This window comes from Octodon degus, unplaced genomic scaffold (genome assembly GCF_000260255.1).
Source record: "Octodon degus isolate 3935 unplaced genomic scaffold, OctDeg1.0 scaffold00047, whole genome shotgun sequence".
NCBI classification, from domain to species: domain Eukaryota; kingdom Metazoa; phylum Chordata; class Mammalia; order Rodentia; family Octodontidae; genus Octodon; species Octodon degus.
The window spans coordinates 4,789,155-4,807,623 of record NW_004524623.1 but is presented as its reverse complement, the minus strand read 5'-3'; the positions used below and the strand labels follow the sequence as shown (position 1 = coordinate 4,807,623).

At 39.8% G+C, this 18,469-nt stretch overlaps 1 protein-coding gene across 1 annotated transcript in view; it reads left to right on the top strand.

Annotated features, from left to right (window-relative positions):
- The window catches only part of Il26 (interleukin 26), a 19,766-nt gene extending 7,131 nt beyond the window's left edge, over positions 1–12,635 (top strand). The window contains exons 4-5 of the mRNA XM_004632202.1: positions 12,395–12,460; positions 12,546–12,635. Of these exons, the coding sequence (XP_004632259.1) occupies positions 12,395–12,460; positions 12,546–12,635 (156 nt within the window). The remainder of the gene's footprint in view (positions 1–12,394; positions 12,461–12,545) is intronic.
- Positions 12,636–18,469: the final 5,834 nt, after the last annotated feature.

Here is an 18,469-nt window from a genome sequence, read left to right as displayed (position 1 = left end):
GGGCAGGGCCAACATGGCACGCAGTGCTGGGGATCAAACCCTAGTCTCCATGCTTGCCTAAGCAGGTGCTTAGTCCACTGAGCTATCTCGTCAACCCTGATTGGTTTTTACAATGTGGATCACAGTGATCAGCCATTTCTAGGATTCTGAAGCAACTAGAACTGCAACAAGAGTTGTTACCTGGGCAACTGAGAAACCGAAATATACTAGCCAGTGGCAGGAGGCATTTTCTGTACACTAGCACTATTTCTTGAAGATTCTGCCCTTCTTACCTGTGTCTGTACTTTGCATTTTTATTGAAAGTCAATTAAGTCAATGTGCCTAAATTCATTAGTGGCTCTCTGTTCTCTTCCATTAGTTGATTAGCCTATTTCTATGCCAGTACCATGCCGTTTTAATTACTATCACATTGTAGTATAGTTTGAAATCAGATCATGGTTATCACTTGTTACTATTTCGTAAAGAGAATGAAATGGTTACCATATTTAAAAATTGATAGCCCTCAAGTGATGGGGACCAAATGTTTATCTCCATGACCTCCTCCTCCTTTTCTTCCTTCTTCCCTCTAACTTTTCTTTTCCCTCTAAATATTTAAAAAATATTCCTTGTGCTTACTCCAGGCCACTTTGCCAAATGATAGACTTCCTGAATTTATTTTATTTTACTTATCTTGTTTTAATTGACTAGCTTTCTTTTTGTGTTCGTAGGAAATAAGTCCTTCATTCCCGGAGTCTATTCTGTTTGTCTCTGCTTTGGAATTAGAGGATAAGTAGCAGAAAGAAGGGAAACCAAGGACAGAAAAGTCATAAGAACTGAATGTCTTTGAGCATGCATAATTCTTATCAACATATTTAACATTAATGTATTTTTTTTAATCCAAGGGGAGAAATGTAAGAATTTTCCATAGTCAGTTACTCTTCATTTGAGTATTTGTAGCACTTTTGGTGTTAAAATGAGACTGACACCTGTAGCAAAAACTTCCCCAAATTTTAGTAGTGTCACATTCTGAGCTTTTCTTTTTCATCCATGTGAAGTCTCATCTAGGTTTGCTACATGAAGTCACTTTCTTCTATACTTAAGCCAGGCATTCAGGCTCCTTTCAGAATGTACCTCTGTCACGGCTCAAGCTGTCCGCATTAAGTTCATAGCAAGGGCAGACAGCAGCTAGAAGGCCCACCTGCTCCTTACAGCACTGCCTCCTGAATGGCACACGCCAGTCTGATTCTTCTTTGTTGGTAAGAATTACTCACATGGCCACAGATAAGCATGGCTTACACCTAGGAAGAGGAGGAAGCACATTTTGGCTAATAGGTAGTATCCATGCAAATTATTTAAGAATTGTTCATTATCTCTATCTATTGTAATGTAATTATTTATAAGCTGTCATAGCTTATAGGCTGTCTTTGCACAAATTAGAGAGAGAAGCTTGGCTTGCAGAAGTGCTGTGTGGTGAATGCTGCAGGTCCTTGAGCTGAATACTGCTGTGCAGGGCAAATTCCTCCTGATGGGTAGGATGTGTCTCGTCGTAACAGTGAGTGGGGTCTTAGGGGCACTTTGTCTTCATGAATTGGAAGAGAATGGAGACAAAAGGAACCTGAACTTGCTTTAGAGTGATGTTACAGGGCTGGGGAGATAGCTCAGCGGTCTAAATGCCTCCCTGGAAAGTGCAAGGACCCAGGTTTGATCCCTGGTACCCCATGCTGTGCCATCCCCAGAACCTCAGTTGTGGCAGTGTATGCCTGCAATCCTAGCACTGAGGAGGCTGAGACAGGAGGATCACTATGAGTCTCACCTGTGTAGCGAGTTACAAAGACAAAAAAGAAATTTAATCTACTGAAACAAGAGCACTTTATAAACTTCTTGGGCAGTGAATTGACTTTGGGGAAATGGGGATTAGCTGCCTATTTTAATATTTGCCAAGTATTATGCTAGGTGCTGTGGTAAGAAGATCAAGCATGATTTTGTCTGTGCTCTCTAAAACTTAAACTTATATTGCAAGGGAGATAAATAAGTTCATTGAATCCTCAAATGCATGTTAATGTTGACACTTTTCTCGGTGATGAAGTGGAAACCCAAAGGCAGAAGTGATCAACTCTATCTGCTCGGAGGCTTAGGTACACAGGGGTAATTTACCCCTTAGGTACACAGGGGTAAATGACTACTAGGTGATGCTAACCTGGGCGTGGTGGCACATGCCTGTAATCTCAGCATAATTAGTCTGATGGTATGGTTGTTCAAAGAAAGTAAGTTGAATGCAACATAAACTTCTTTTGCTTTTATAATTTCAGGGAAGAAAGGTTTATTTTAGCTCCTGATTTCAGAGGCTTCTGTCCGTAATCAGCTGGTTCCATCGATTTTTCTCTGCTGAAACATCACAGCAGAGAAAAGCTGCTTCCCTCCCGGCAGCTAGGAAACAGAGAAAAAGCCCAAAAGAAAGGGATGGGGATCAGATGCTGTCCCCACTACCATGTCACCGTGATCCACTTCTTCTAACTAATTTTTTCATTACTTCCCAATATTGCTGTCAATCTATGAATCTGTCAGTGGATTAATTCATTGATAGAGTTCTCCTAGTCTAGTCACCTTCTAAAAGCCCCACCTTGGAACATGTGAGCACTTTTGGGAACTTTAGATCCAAACTACAACAAAGTGGAGGTTTAAGTATACAGGGCTAAATATTATTCGAAATATTTGAATAATATTTTGACCCTTCTTTTAGAATAGAGACCGTTGTTTTCTTATTGCATTATGTGTATGTGTTTGAGCATAAGTTCTCAATACATGGTCTTTATCAGATAAATGAGGTACGATAAAAATACAGTAAATGCTTTAAAATTTATTATAGTAAAGACAGCTTGTCATTAATTTCCTTTAAAATGTACCCTCTGTCCTTTCAAATATACTTACGCCATTGTTCTTGCCATCGTCTGAAGTCTTGGAAGTCCTCTTTCGTGAGTGTCCTTAGTTCTGCTGTCTTGGCTGCCTCAGAGTCCTGGGTCAGTTCAAAACATTCACCTTTCATGCTCACTTTGACTTTGGTTACAGCCGAAAGTCCCATGGTGCCAGATCTGGTGAGTAAGTTTGATGAAGAAACACCAGGATATTTTCATAAACCTGCCCTTCCATCCAATCGTATTTGGTATTTTTGATCATAACTTCTAAAGACACCCACAGAAGAGGACTTCTAGAACTGCTTCAGCAAGTGGCAAAAGGATAAGTTATGTGTGAAGTGAGAGGAGTGCTTTCAGGAGATTTAATGGTATCGTGTCTTTTATTGTAATACGTTGAGAAAATACACAGTCATATGTCTTGAACATTGCTCCTATAGTTTGCAAGTTATGTCCCAGTCTGCGATGCCTTTTACTTATTTAATCGGGTCTGTTGAAGAGAAGACATTTTAAATTTATAATATGATTTATCAATTTTTTCTTTTTCTTTTTTTTTTTTTTTCAGTAGTAAGAATCAAATTCAGGACCTCGTGCTTGCCAGGAGGGTGCTTATGCCACTGAGCTATTTCCTTGGCCTAAGTTTTTCTTTAATCAACCATGCTTTTGTTATATTTAAGAAATATTTAAGCAAAGATCACAAAGACATTTTGCTAAGTGCCCATGTACATTATTAGTTCTACATTGCACTTTGATGTTAATAATTTTTATATATGTATTGAGATGATCAATAACTTATTTTTTAGACAACTGAAACCATGAATCACACTGACTGATTTTCAAAGCTGAGCTAACTTTGCATTTGTAGGATATACACTGCCTGGGAAAGATGCGCCATGGCCTTGTCCTTTTGTTGAATTGACTCCTTTATTATAATCAAGTTACCCTTATTATCTTCAATAATATTTTTTGCTCTGAAATCTATTTCTAATACTAATAAATGCACTTTAGCCTTCCATTGACTTGTATGACTGTGATATATCTGTTTTCATCCTTTTATTTTTATCTCTGTCCATTCTTACTTGATTTCTTGTGGGCAGCATTTGTTTAGGTTATGCTTTTTTAAAAATGTATTTGGTTGTTACGGGCTCTTACTATGCAACTCAGATTCATAGTGATCCTCCTGTTTTCAGCCTCCCCAGTGTTGGGATTACAGGTGTGCACCACCATGGCCAGATTCTGGCTGGTTCAGCCAGCCCTGGGGGCGGGGCTGGCACAGCGTGTGGTGCTGAGGATTGAACTGCAGTCCCTGAGCTTGCCTAAGCAGGTGCTTTAGTCCACTGAGCCATCTTGCCAGCTCTAGGTTATATATATATATTTTTAGTACAGGGGATTGAACTCAGGACCCTGTACTTGTCAAGCAGGCACATATGCTGCTGAGCTAACTCCCCTATGCTTTTTTTTTGGAAGCAGGGATTGAACTCAGCCCCTTGCACTTGCCTGGGAAGTGCTTATTCTACTAAGCCATTTTCTCAGCTCTTCCCCTATGCTTTTTATTTATTTGTTTTTATTCATTTTAGTGAGAAAAAAAGATAAAATCGGTATGCGACAGTTTCAAAAAAGGTTGGTAGGGCAGTTACAATAATTAATATATTACAAATTGTTGTCTTCATAGTAGTTGTTCAGAGGACAAGATGCAGATATATCTAGTCTAAACAGTATTAGTACAAACCTTTCTTTTCAATGAACTAAGACAAATTAGCTGTATGTCTATCTTAACTATCTTGTGTATACGTATATATGTTTTTCTTTCTTTAGGTTATTACTTTTAAAAGCTCTATTCTGGCAATCTTTCTCTTGGTAAGCGTAGAACACTTACATTTCATGTGATTATTAATACAGTTGGGGTTTAATTTACTCCTCTGTGTTTGGTTTCTACTTATCCCTCCTGTTTTTTATTCTGTGTTCCTTTTCTTATCTTCTAGATTATCTAGATCCAATAATTGATATGACATAGTAAAACAAACAAGGATTTTTAAATTCCATTGTATCTTCTTTATTCATAGCCTGAGAAAATTCTACAAATAGTATCTATCCCTCACTATTTGTCTATCTTGAAGAATTTATCATATAAGAAAGACAGGGTTGGGCTGGGGAGATAGCTCAATAGAGTAAGTTCTTGCCTGGCAAACTCAAGGTTCTGAATTCAATCTCCAGTACCCCCCCCACACCCCCCCAAAAAACCCCTCAAAAACCAAAAACCAAAAAACAATTTGCAAGAAAGACAGGGTTGCTAGGTGTGTTGACTCTCACCCATTATCCCAGCACTTGGGAGGCTGAGGGAGGAGGTTTGTCACAAGTTTGAGGCTAGCTTGGGCTATACAGTGAGTTCAAGGGTTCAAGGCTAGCCTGTACTACAAAGTGAGACCATATCTAAAAGAAAGAGCCTAATGCCAGTTATTGTACTTTCTTCATTTGCTAGTTTTAGATGTAAGGGATTGGGTTTTTAAAAAAATATTCTCCTTTGATTATTATTGAGTTGCTATTTTTTTCTATTTTCTGTCAGTTTTATTGTTAACATATAGAGTTAATTATTTTATTTTTAAAAACCTTTCCAATTTTTTTAGGTTACCTGACTTTTATGAACCTAATAAAATGCTATATTTTCAATTAATTTGATTTTGGTAATTCAATGTAATTAGTTTGATGGTATAATTGTTCAAAGAAAATAAGTTGAATATAATGTAAACTTCTTTTGCTTTTATAATGTTTTCTAGCTGTGAATTTAAAAATTTTTATGTGTATGTAAGAAGGTATTTTACTTTTATTATTTATTTTTTTACTTACTTATTTTTAGGGAAGGGTCTACAGGGTATTCAGGGTCTCACTACTAGATCGGACTCCTAGTGATCTGCCTGTTTACAGCCTCTCAAGAGCTGGGATTATAAACGCGCCACTACACCCAGTCTCAACTGCCATCTCAGCGCTTCCCGGGGGCTGGGCCAGCGTGGCAAGCCCAGGGATCCCCGGCCTCTGTGCTTGCTTGCAAGTACTTTAAAAAAGAGAGTATTTTAAAGATTGGATCTCAGGATAAATCCTGAGGGGATTTCACTGACCTTATTAGACCCAAAAGCTACACCTCTTGTTGCATAGGTCCTGCTTTACCTTGGTCTTAATCATCCAGTAGAAAAGTATAAAAATGAAATATAAGAAGTAAAGCCATGCTGTTATGTTGAGCTGTAGGGGACTCAGGTCAACAATTTCTGACATTGCCAGTCAAGCAGAAGACCCAATACTATTATGGGCTACCGGACTCTCTTAGAATATTTTGCTGAGTTAACACACCTATAATATTCAAATAATGGAACTAAACAACAAAAAAAAAGGGATACAGATGAATGTCCATTTTGTATCTGTGTATTCAAAATGGTTAGAATAGATATATAGTTACATTCTCTTAATGGATAGAGGGATTTGTTCTAATAGTGTTTGTAAATAGGATATCATGTCTGCAACTTGTACAGCAATTAACCACTAGGAAGAATGTATGCAATGTATTAATGAAACTGTCCTACCAATTTGGTTTGAAACTGTCTCATTGCTATTTGTTTCTCCATAAAATTATGGGGAAAAAAGATTCATATAGAGCTCAAATACTCTTACACTTGAAAGGCAATTTAGCAGTTACCTCATTGTGTTCATGGAATAATTTGCCTAATTGCTAGTGATCAAAGCTAAAATAGAAAAAATTTCCATTAGTTTTCAAGATTTTATCGTCTATTTTAATTAACATTTTGAGAGCCTGAAGTGTAATTGGTAATTACAAAGACACAATTTCCCATATTTATTGCATGTAATTACATTTAAAATCTGATTTCTTGGCAAATAGAATATTTGTATTTCTATTTCATGTAGGCAGTTTGCTGAGTCATTTATATCCTCAATTGCAATTAGCTTATCAGGCTACGAAATGTTGCCAATTATTCACCCTTGTAAATTCAATTTTTTAATCGAAATTGCTTGAATTGATAAGGCAAGGAATAAGAGGTAAGACCAACCTTGTCTTATTTTTTCATTAACTACGAAGTCCCAAACCTCTCTCCTCTTAACAGTAACCTCATTATGTGTGAATTATATAAAATAATGTCAAAGTCCCTCGTATGTGGTAGTTTGGCAAAATTGTTGGCATCTTTTTTTACTACTTTCTGTTCATAGAGCATTGATTTTCTTTCAATTCCAGTTTTTCCAACAACTTCCAAAAGAGTAGTTCTCTGAACTAAATACATTGTTATTGCCTAATGCCAGTCACCGTGCACTGGCATACAATTTGTAGTAGTATTTTGGTTTAGAAATAAAGAGATAATCTATGAATGATGATTTTAATCTTGATGAATATATTTCTCGTTATGCTATGAATTTTTTGCTGGCAATTTTTTTCTTGGTTAGTGATATATAATATCTCTATCAATATTTTGGATGCAGTGCTTTTGCTATGTCAGGAATTTTTTTCACATGTTTCATTATATAAAATAATATTAATGTTGATCACACCGACAATGGAAATTTAAAAAAAAATCTATGACACAGTTATCCCTAGATTGTTTATAATTAGGGTTTTAAAAAATTCCAATTCTTGTCTGTATAGGTGGCATGTGAAGAAATGTTTTGTGAAAGTATAAGATTATTCTAAGTAATTGAGATTATCATCTATGTCTATTTAGATCAGGTGATTCTTTTTTTTTCTTTCATTTATGTATTTGGTACAGGATCTCACTACACAGCTTGAACTTGTAGTGATCTTCCTGTTTTCAGCCTCCCCAGAGCTGGGATTATAGGCACGCATCACCATGCTTTGACTCTGTCACCAGCTCAGCACGCTCTAGGGGCAGGGCTGGTACAGCATGCAGGACCAGGGATCGAACCCTGGTCTCTGAACTTGCCAAAGCAGGTGCTTAGTCTGCTGAGCTATCTCACCAGCCTGATCCAGTTATTCTTGCAGTTATGCAGAATATAAAAATTTGATAATGTTGTAGAAACCCTTCTTACTTATTTACTTTGCTGTTAGTAATATTTCATTTGTTTGGTAAAATTAAGCATCTGCTTGTGAGTTCAGGTTTGCTAAGAGACACCTGATCAACAGTTTGCTTTTTCTTTTTTTCTTTTTTTTTTTTTAACAGTTTGCTTTTTCTCCTTTCACAAAAATTTGGTTTAAATATGGTCATGCTTTCCTTGAAATCTGCTCCTTTTTTCTTATTTTCTTTTTTGAGTTTCTTGTCAACTTTACTGGCCTCTGGTTTTCTATTGTCCTAAAACCTGTCCCTTCACTAAACTGACATTGATTTACTTAGTCCAATTTCAAAATAGGATATCTCAACATGGTTTTTTTTTTTGTTGTTATTTTGGGTAATAATTATGGGACTTTACCTGAATATTTACCTAAAATTCAACAAAGAATATTGCTTTAAGCTCTATGCCTCTAGTCATACAAGACAATCACATTGATTTCATCTTAAACCTTTATTCATCATTTGTATTTTGGGGGAAAAAGTTTCAGGAAACCAAGACTGTAGAGTAGGAATTATCTTAACTATTAGGGTCAGCTAATAAACTCTACACACACACACACACACACACACACACACACACACACACACACACCCTGAGTGGTTTGCATTTATCTGAAATTGTAAGATGAGGTTCTTAAAAATAGGAACTAATACGTATAGTTTTTCATTCTCCCAACAGCTATATGCTTATAATGTGATATAATATATGATAATAAGATCCCCACCCCAAAGCCATGAAGATATCATGGCCAAGCTAAGGATTATCTGATGTATCAATCAGGTTGTTTTACTGTGGTACAGGATTTCAGGGTAAATCCCAAGGAGATTTGACTAACCTTGTCAGATGCCAATGTTACACTTCTTGTTATATAGGTCTTGCTTTACCTTGGTCTTGACCATCAGGCAGAAAAGTATAAAAACAAGGTAGAAAAAGTAAAGCCATATTAATGTGCTGAGCTGTGAAAGGCTCAAGTCAACAACTTCTGACATTACCAGTCCTATGGACAACCCACTACTATTATGGACTCCTGGACTATGTTGGATTATTTTGCTGAATTCACGCACCTACAATATTTAAATGGCAATGGAATACCTATCTCTGTCAAAACTAAACAAAAAAAGGGGATACAAATGAAGGACCATTTTGTATCTGTCTATATATAGTAGTTAGGATAGATATACAGCTACTTTCTCTTAATTCAGTGAGAAGAAAGATTTTTACTAATAGTAATTTGGGCAGGATATCAGTTCTGCATCTTGTACTATGAATAACCACTAGGAAGACAACAATATGCAATGTATTAATTATTGAAACTATGTTACTAATCGATTTTGAAACTGTCTCATTGCTATTTGTTTCTCAATAAAATTAATAAAAAATGAATAAATAATATCAGGTTGTTTTAAACAAAATTTTAATGCTCACTAATGCCTAGGATATGTTTCACATTTTTATCAAGCCAGGAAGCTGTGAACGCTGAAGCAGGAGGCTACTGATTACATTTCGCTTGCTAACTGAGTCAGCTGACATTTATTATTTATTATTTGTATTTGTGAGTGCTACTTCGCAGTCTTGCAGTCCACAGAAACCCACAGTTCAGCTCGCTGGTCTCACAGAGGTCTAAAAAGGCTCGCAGCCTCGGCTGTTGCGGTCTCAGGCTGTGGCAAGGGGCTGCCAGGGCACCCGCCAGGAGGACGTGCTGCCTCAGGCTGCAGGGTGGGGCTGAACTGTAGATAAATCAATCTGGGGATTTCAGCTGAGATCGGAAATGCATTCCCATCACCCCCACTGTCTCCAGCCTTGGGGCACCTTGCCGCCTTTTCATTTCTCCCCTCTCCCTCTAAGTCCGGATGCTCTTGTTTTCTCTGGATTCCACAGGCCGCGGCCTCTCTTCTCTCTCCCAGGGAGGCTGTGTTTTTGTCTTGATCACTGTATTTGTCACGTGGTGCCATCATTGTGCATCACTCGGTGTTTCTCCGGAGATTGTGACTCATCACGTGTGTCCTAAGCGATTTTTATTACGTAGCACTTTTATAAATAAATTTCAGGGCTGTGCGGCAGGAGCACTACTGCATGCCGGCCACGCTTTCAGGAAACAGTGAATATGTGTTGACCTCGTGATGAGCGATTAGGCTGCTCTCTGCACGTGTCTTGCTGCATGGCCGTCTCTCGCTTTTCTTTGAGGGGGTCTCTAATTTTTCTAGTGCCGCTCTAAATCATGTCCGTTCCAGTTGAGCTGGTTAAATGGTCTAGCCATTCTTACAATAAATCTGCTCATTCTTTCCTCATCTAGTTTCATTTCGGCAACTGCAACTATACACAAAAACCTCAGAAAAGGAAATCATTCTTTGCAAAATTCCTCCTTCCAAGCAAAGCACTTTGCTAGATTTGCATGAGAGCAAAATCTAGCCATGCTGCTGGATCTGTGGACATTATTTACAATTAAGAAAATGAGAACCTTCTGGGTCAGATTTTTATGAAAGATTGTTTGCAGCAAGTGGAGCTCCAGGCACCAGAAGGAATCCTGTAAGCCAGGGTGTAAGTCGAAGGGCAACACTAGTCTGTTTGTTTTTCTGTCAACGAACCCTGACTTTTTCCTAGAGGGTAATGACAGCAGTGTAGGCAGTCTCCTGGCACTTCTCAAAATTGATGGTGCTGTTCAACCTCTGCAGTGTCCAGAATTGCTTCTTTGGCCTCCCCCGCTTCAATGACTGTAGGAACATGAAGAGCGATGCTGTTACTGTTAAAAGCAGAGGCTTACATGCGTGCAGCGTGGAGGTAACCTTTTACGGAGACTGCATGTACAACTTCATCCTTACGAGGGGGCGGTCCTGTGCTGTGTAGTTTGGTGCAAGCACGTTCTTATCTCAGGGCTCTTAGCACAGGAAGGTCTAAGCCTGTGCTCGTGAATCCCACATATGGCCCTCCCTTGAGCAGTTCATGTTTCTAGAACTTGAGCGCACAGTGCTTCTGGGCCTAATCACGACCGTTCTCGTAAGAATCTGTTTTCCTATACAGGATCTTAATACAAGGTGGAGTCCACCACCACCATTAAGACTATTAAAGAGATCTTTTGATCGATTTTGATCATATGTTATTCATTTTAATAAATGTTGTCATGTATCTACTTCCATTCAATGAGTTTTAGTGTTATCTTTTTGATAGGGCGGACGCTATTATGTCATTAGTGTGGGATCTCTTGTGAACCCTTGAGTTAGTAACTAACTTACCTGTGCTTTGGCTTCCCTTTGCAAATTGAAAACAATGAGCTCATAAAGCATCTCCCGTCTATTGCGGTGCTACCCTTTTATGAATGAAAAGTAAGTAAATAAATTAAGGGTTTCTACTTTTTTCTCCTCTTTCCTTTTTTTTTTTTTTTTTTACCTTATAGAAATTTGAGGCGGAATAGAGGATAGTACTTGCTCCTAATCGATTCCTAAGTAAGTGACTTCTGTGCTCAGATAGGGTTTGAACGTTTACCTGCACCATAGGGACAGGCAGCTTTCTGGCCAGGCTATGAGCTAGCTTCTCCAGTTATCGGCCTGCTGCTAGAAAAACGCCTGTGAATTCCCTGGTGCTCTCCCCTGACTGTCTATACTGGGCATCGTACTGTGCACCGTGCATGACAGCTGATGTGAGTCTTCAAAAAGTAAATTTTTGTTACTATCCATCCCCTATGCTTCACACTTCTCTTGCATAATTGTTCCATCACGCTATCTGTCCTCCATTCTCTGGAGAGCAATAAGCTCTCCCCTGCAGCAGGGCTTGGCAACCCCTTCTGCTCTGCCTGCATTGCTGTCTCTTGTGTTTACTTCTCTATCTTTTTCTTCTTGCTTCCTCATATCGCGGGCTTCTTTCCACCTTCAGATCTTAATTTCAATCCCTGGGTTGCTCACTTCACCTGAACTGGGAGAAAAATTTCAGAGGAGGAGAGAGATTTGGTTGGCTCACAGTCTCAGTGGGCTCTGTCCCTGATTGGCTGGCTCCAAGGCGGAAATGGTGCAAAGGAGGGGTGTGGGGGAAGCTGCCTACTGTAGGGCAGTATATGCCCATCCAGAGCATGCCCCGCCCCCGTGACTTACCTCAACTATTTTTGTCATCATCAATCTGTATCATAGAGTCTTGTATATCAAAAACATAACTTTTACTGTAATTTGGAGGTTTTTCTTTCTTTCTTTACTTATTTACCATCTTCTTTCCGCAGAAAACCATAAGCTCTGTAAGACAGGACCACACAATATTTATTTTCCAGGGCATATCTGTTAATACCTGCTCAGTAAATATTTGTTGAATGTATGGAAGAACATTTTTAACAATTTTGAAAGGTTAATAATAATTTAATATTTACATTTTCATATATAAACACGTAATTTTGAAGATACAGTAGAAAACATGTTCTGCAAACACAAAACTTTTATTTGTACTTACTCTTGATTCCTTAGATGTCCTGTGTTTCATCAGGAGAACAGATGAAAGCTATTACCAGGATGAAAAGAACATTTTATAGGGTAAGAAGGCCAAATCTTTGTTTATAATACTTTGTGTTTTAAAATATGAAAAATTCCTGCTTTTACACTTCTGTTTTATCTGCAGATTGGATACAAAGGAATTTATAAAGCCATCAGTGAACTGGATATTCTTCTGTCCTGGATTAAAGCACTTTTAGGAAGCCAGCTACACTGATTTGATGGTGATTTTGAAATACAATGAGAACGACTAGAAGACAACTGATAACCACAAATTTAGTTTTGAAAGTTTTATAAATATTACTGATGGAAGGGATTTAATGGAATAAAATTTGGAGATAAATTGTTAGAAATTTGTATGTTTTCAGAGAATATTTTCACCTTGGTATTTTGTTATTTGCAAAGACATTGTAGAAATCTATAAATTGAAGATGTGCAAGCTCAATGAACTCACATATGAGCTGTGATAGAAAAATATGTTGAATATTTAAATTTATGGTGAAAGGTCATTGCCATGGATTTCCTTCAAAATAATCTCCCTTGCTTCACATACATGTATTCACTTATTCACTTATTTTCAATGCTTGCAGAAGCCGTTCTGGAAGACCTCTGTCATGAATGTCTCTAGTTGTATTGGTCTGGCTGCCTCAATGTCCTGAAGCAGTTTAAAACATTTGCTATTCATTGTCCTGTTTTTGGAGGTTAGGGGAGTTTTACTGGAAACAATACTAAGAAGAGTATTCCCTGAATTTTTAGGAAGGCTTCGAGTGAGCAGCCTCCACTGCATTTATCACTTGGGGGAAAACCCAGAGATACACGGTGCCAGGTTCACTGAAGGAGGCAAGGAAGATGCACAGCGACACATTCGCGGACCTTTCAGTTGAGTGGGTGGGGGCGACAGCATTCATTATACTTTTGATCACAGCTCATAAAGACACTCACAAATGAGGACTTCCAGAACTGTTGCCGAAAGCATCAAGCATGGAGGGATAAGTGTTCAAAGTCAAAGGGAGTACTTTGTCCGTGTGGGTCAATGGTAATATACCAATTTACTGTAATAATTTTTTTAAAATGTAAAGATTCACCATATATTGTGATCATACCTCATATTATTTGTGGAAGAAAAATGACTGATTTCTGGGATACAAAAAATGTTGCTGAGACTTAGGCACTATATATGTGACTCTTGTCTATATGAAGGTATGATAACTGTTAGTTATGCCCATTGTAAACTTAGCTTTAATGGATTTTGAATTTAATGGAACATTCTTTTTTTTGCTGGATGTCTTTTCCATAACAACAGACTATAATTTTATTGGGTGCCATGAGTAAGAACCATATGACATCAAATAGGATATATAAGTCAACTGGTTAACTACTTGGGATGATTTACCAGGAACATCTTTGACAGATACCCAAGCCAAGAAAACCACAAGTAACCAAGCTGAAACTATGCTGCACATTTAGAAATGTTGAGAGAGGCCAGATAAAAGCCAAAACGCAGCTCTGAGGCCACCTCTGCCATATCTAAAACCCTCATTTGAGTAGTCATCCCTTTAATTAATTATTCATTAAAGGGGCTCTGCCTCGCTGCTCCTGGTGCCTGGCAAGTGGACACCAGCGCTTTCTGACAGTGTGTCCTGAGCAGCTGGCTAGTTTTGTCCTCAGTGCTGTGCACAGGAACCCCTGTGACTTGGTGTCCTGTGGAATGAATGGGTAGGGCTTCCACAAAGCCGGTGTGGATGGTGCCCTCGGCACCTGTCCATTGCTGTCCCGACATCTAGTTCTTTTCAGTTCATGATTCATATGGACCTTGCATTCACGAGGAACCATCTTTCTTTTTTTAAAAAAGTTATTAATTAATAAATTAATTTGGTATAGGGTCTCACTATGTGGTTCAAACTCATAGTGATCCTCCTGTCTCAGTCTCAGTGCTGGGATTACAGGTGTGAGCCACTACGCTTGGTTTTGGGGCAGGCATGGCACGCCTGGGGTTCCAGGGCAAGCATAGCATGAGGTACCAAGGATTGAAGTTGGGACCTTGTGCTTGCCAGGCAGGCACTTAGACCGCTGAGCTATCTCTCCAGCCCTGAATCATCTTTTTTGATGGATCTTGTATGACAAAGTTACCCCTTTCTGTCTTCCCTATCAGCCTACTATGGCCCTATGTCTTTTTTTTTTTTTTTTTTCAGTACCAGGGATTGAACTCAGAACCTTACGCTTGCCAGGCAGGTGCTTATGCAACTGAGCTATCTCTCTGACTCTTATGGTCCCATGCCTTGCTTCTGTTGGAGTCCTCTCTACCAGCAGATGTACAGAGCAGGTGGTGAGGGCTGGTGTGCGGGAGGGACTGTCTTCATGTCACACTCTCACCTGGGACTCACTGGTGGGCCCACAGGTTAGCAGCAGCCAGATAGCCCTTTTTCCTGAGGAACATTTGGGAAGGCTAGAATCCAGGGAACCCAGAACCTCCTCCCTAACTTGCTGTGGACCAGTGAGGAGATGGTGCCCCCAAGCCCCTCTTTGCCCCCTAATGTTTTGGGGTGATTGAATTCAATCATTTTGTGAGATTTTTTTCTTTGTGGTTTTCCAAATACTTTTAGATACCTAGAATGGTTGAAAGGTGGCTCAGTCAGCAGTAATACTGCACAGGAATTTACATGTCATCACTGAACAAAGAACCAAGTCTACTTGTTGGTGTTCTCCACAAATAAGGTATTTTCAGACTCCAGGAGAACAAGTGCAGTTTGGTATGTTTGAATAAAGAGTACTGAAGAGGGAGAGGACAGCTAGTGTGTTTGTGTCCAAGGAGGGGACACTGTGGCTTGGAAAGGTCACTGGGGCCTTTTCAGGGATGAAACCCTGTGATGTACTCGTTCCACTCTGGACTTTATTAGCATGAGACACGATCGCCTTTGGGAAATGACTTCACTATTCCGAATGCTCATGTGAGGTATAAGGCCCAAATGCATTTAGGGTTTGTAGAAAGAGGCTGTCTGGTCAGATTCTTTTCTAGGAGGCTAACTGTGTTGTGAAAATGCCACATCTGTTAGTGTGCATTAGGGCAAATGAAGCAAACTCTCAGCTCATGGTAGAGTGGAAGTAGCCCGAGCCCCAGTGAAGAGCGCCGAGTGTGGTGAGTGTTCCTCAGTGAGGTCCAGAGGTCTGACCAGCTCTAGCTCCTTCACATCACCCTGCCCAACACATTTTCCTCCCTGCTTTGTTTTTCTCTGGGCTGCCATTCTCCTGCCAGCATCTGTGTTTGTTCACTGCCTGTTTCTTTCTTGTGTGGACACCCGCTCTGTGGAGTAGGGCCAGGGATTGGCTTCATACTCTGTAAGGTTCCCAGCACCTGAACAGGCCAGAACACAGAGCAATCCACAAGCCTGGGCAACTGTGTCAACCCAGAAGTCAGCGGTTGAGGCCTGGGCCTATGGACAGTCTTATGGCCAGGTCACATTGCCTCTGTGTCTGGATCAATCCTGATTGCAATTATGCAAGCAGTTACTCTGGGGCTCCACACAGACCTCTGGGGGCCCTGTGTCACCCACACCCTCCGCTCTCCCCTACCCTCTTCTCATCACCTGTTTCCTACACTAACTCCATGCCCTGCTTGGCCTGGTTCATTGCTCCTGATCCTTTAAGATTTCATTCAAACATCACCCTGCTGTTCATGGTTTTGTTCATGCTGTACACCTTCATAAAACTGACTCAATTATAATTCTTTTATTGGCTGTATACTTAATGCCCGTCTTTCTGCCTGGACTGTCTCTCTGATTCACTGCAGTTCTGCCTACAGTCTTACACACAGTAAGTATGCAGTCAATATTTGTTGAGTATATAAGTGGATAAAGTAGAAAATTGAATTACATGGTCTCCAGAGTTTCTTCCAGCTCAGGCACTCTCTGCTGCCACAATTTCACTGTTCGACATGAACCTTGAGGACTGGAAAATGATAGTGCTTCCTGTCTTTAATTCTCCTACGGTTCCTATTCTATTACTGGCATAGCTATGCATTGAAATCAACAAAGTTTTACTTGTTCTAAATGAAAGGTAAAGAAATATCTGGTTCAAAGAATAGATTACTACAACAATTCTTAACTAAAATGGATTCACCGTTAGGAATCATCTTGCAGACTTCTGGGTAGAATGTGTCTGATACACTGGGAAACACTGCGGCATTACGAATTTCCACTGTCTCATTCTGGTCCAAGTTAGAAATGTATGAAATTGGAACCAGAACATTCTTACCTACCTACGGATACCAGTTTAGAAAAAGTCAAGCCACGATGTTCAGGTTTCAAGCTGGTTTTGACGCTCCTGTCATTTTTTCCAGAGCTGGAGGGAGGCAAGCGTAGTCACACAGTCAGTCGTTCCACAGGTCTGACGACTGCAGCTCCTGACACAGGACAGTGTGGCCATGTGGTCTTCTTCGCTCCCATCCCCCCTGCTCAGGTAGCCATGGTGGATGAATCCTCCAGGGAATGGAGAGGCAGGAGGCGCTGCTTTGTGATCAGTGAAGCCTTTGGATGGTTCAGATGTTGCATTCCGTGGTAGGAACAAAAAGTGAAAGCCTGCCCTGCAGGACGGGAAGAGCATCAGAGCACTTCAGAAACAACTGTAGAGCTATGTGCCAGTGCACATCATTGAATTCCACAAGAATTGGTGTCTTTTCCCCATGGCAGAGCTACCAAGTACAGTACAGGCCACTTGGCTCTCTGAACACTTACCAAATGCTTACAACTACTAGCTACACAGTCACAGGGAGATTAATGATGATAAACAAAACTTTCTTTCTATGGATTTCTGGGGAGACAACTATGAAGACAAACTTCTAGTTAAATGCAAGCATACAAAATTCAGGGTATTAGATAGAGGTCCACATTCATTTTGCTGAAGAAATGAGGGTTGGGATAACTCACACTTTGAGACTTGTTCAATGCCGCCTCTTTCAGCAGGCCTTCTTTGGTTCCTTAGACCACTCATTCCTCAACTGGGTTAGATGCTCTTTGTAGAACATAATATTTTAAGAATAACATTTGTACATTGTATTGCAACTTCCTATGTGCTTGTATATCTTCTCTGTGGAAGTGCAGACTTCACGTCTCATTTAGCATTGTGTCTTCAGTGCCTAGCATAGACTTTGTTTCATAGGCAGGCTTCAAGGAATTTTTTTTTTTTCAAATGAAATAGTGAAATAAAAAGTGACAGGAAGGGTTGGGAAAAAGGGACTGGGAACACTCAGAAAACAAATTTGACAGGACTTGGCATCCCACTGGTTGAGGGGTGATCAGTGCTATATTAGTCAGATTTTTATTGCAAGGACCAAATACCCAACATGCATATTGTAAAGGAGGAAGGGCCTATTTTTGCTTATGTTTTCAGATAATTTGGTCCATGGTTATCTGGCCTCTAGTCAGAAAAACAATGGTGGAGGGGCCTGCTGGAATTTGGTTCTCATTTCATGGTGGCTGGAAGCAAAATAGGTAGAAATGTGCACTAGGAACGAAAAGCCAAGGAACCAGATAGTCTCTGAGGTCCCATCCAGTGGCTCATCTGGACACACCCAGAAGTATGTATTGGTCATCTGCTAGGCATTATTTATTTATTTATTTATTTATTTATTTATTTTTTGTATTTTAAGGAAGGGTCTACAGAGTGTTCAGAGTCTCGCTACTTAATCAGACTCATAGTGATTCTCCTGGTTACAGCCTCCCAAGAGCTGGGATTACAGGCACATGCCACCACACCCAGTCTCAACTGCCATCTCAGGGTGCTGTGGGGTGGGGCTGGCATGGCAGACCTGGGGATCAAACCCCCAGCCCTTGTCCCTGCTTGCAGGTGCTTTAATCAGCTGAACTATTTGGCTGGCCCTGGTATTCTTTAATCTACTCAAGTTGTTCATCATGATTAATTGTCACAAGTGCTCAGAAAGTGATCTAGGCTAACTCTAAGGTTTACTCTTTCTACTGATTTTCATAGCAAGTGAGGACTCAGAAAAATACATTGTAATGAGATTCCAGCATCCCATTTTGTCAAAGAAGGCATGTT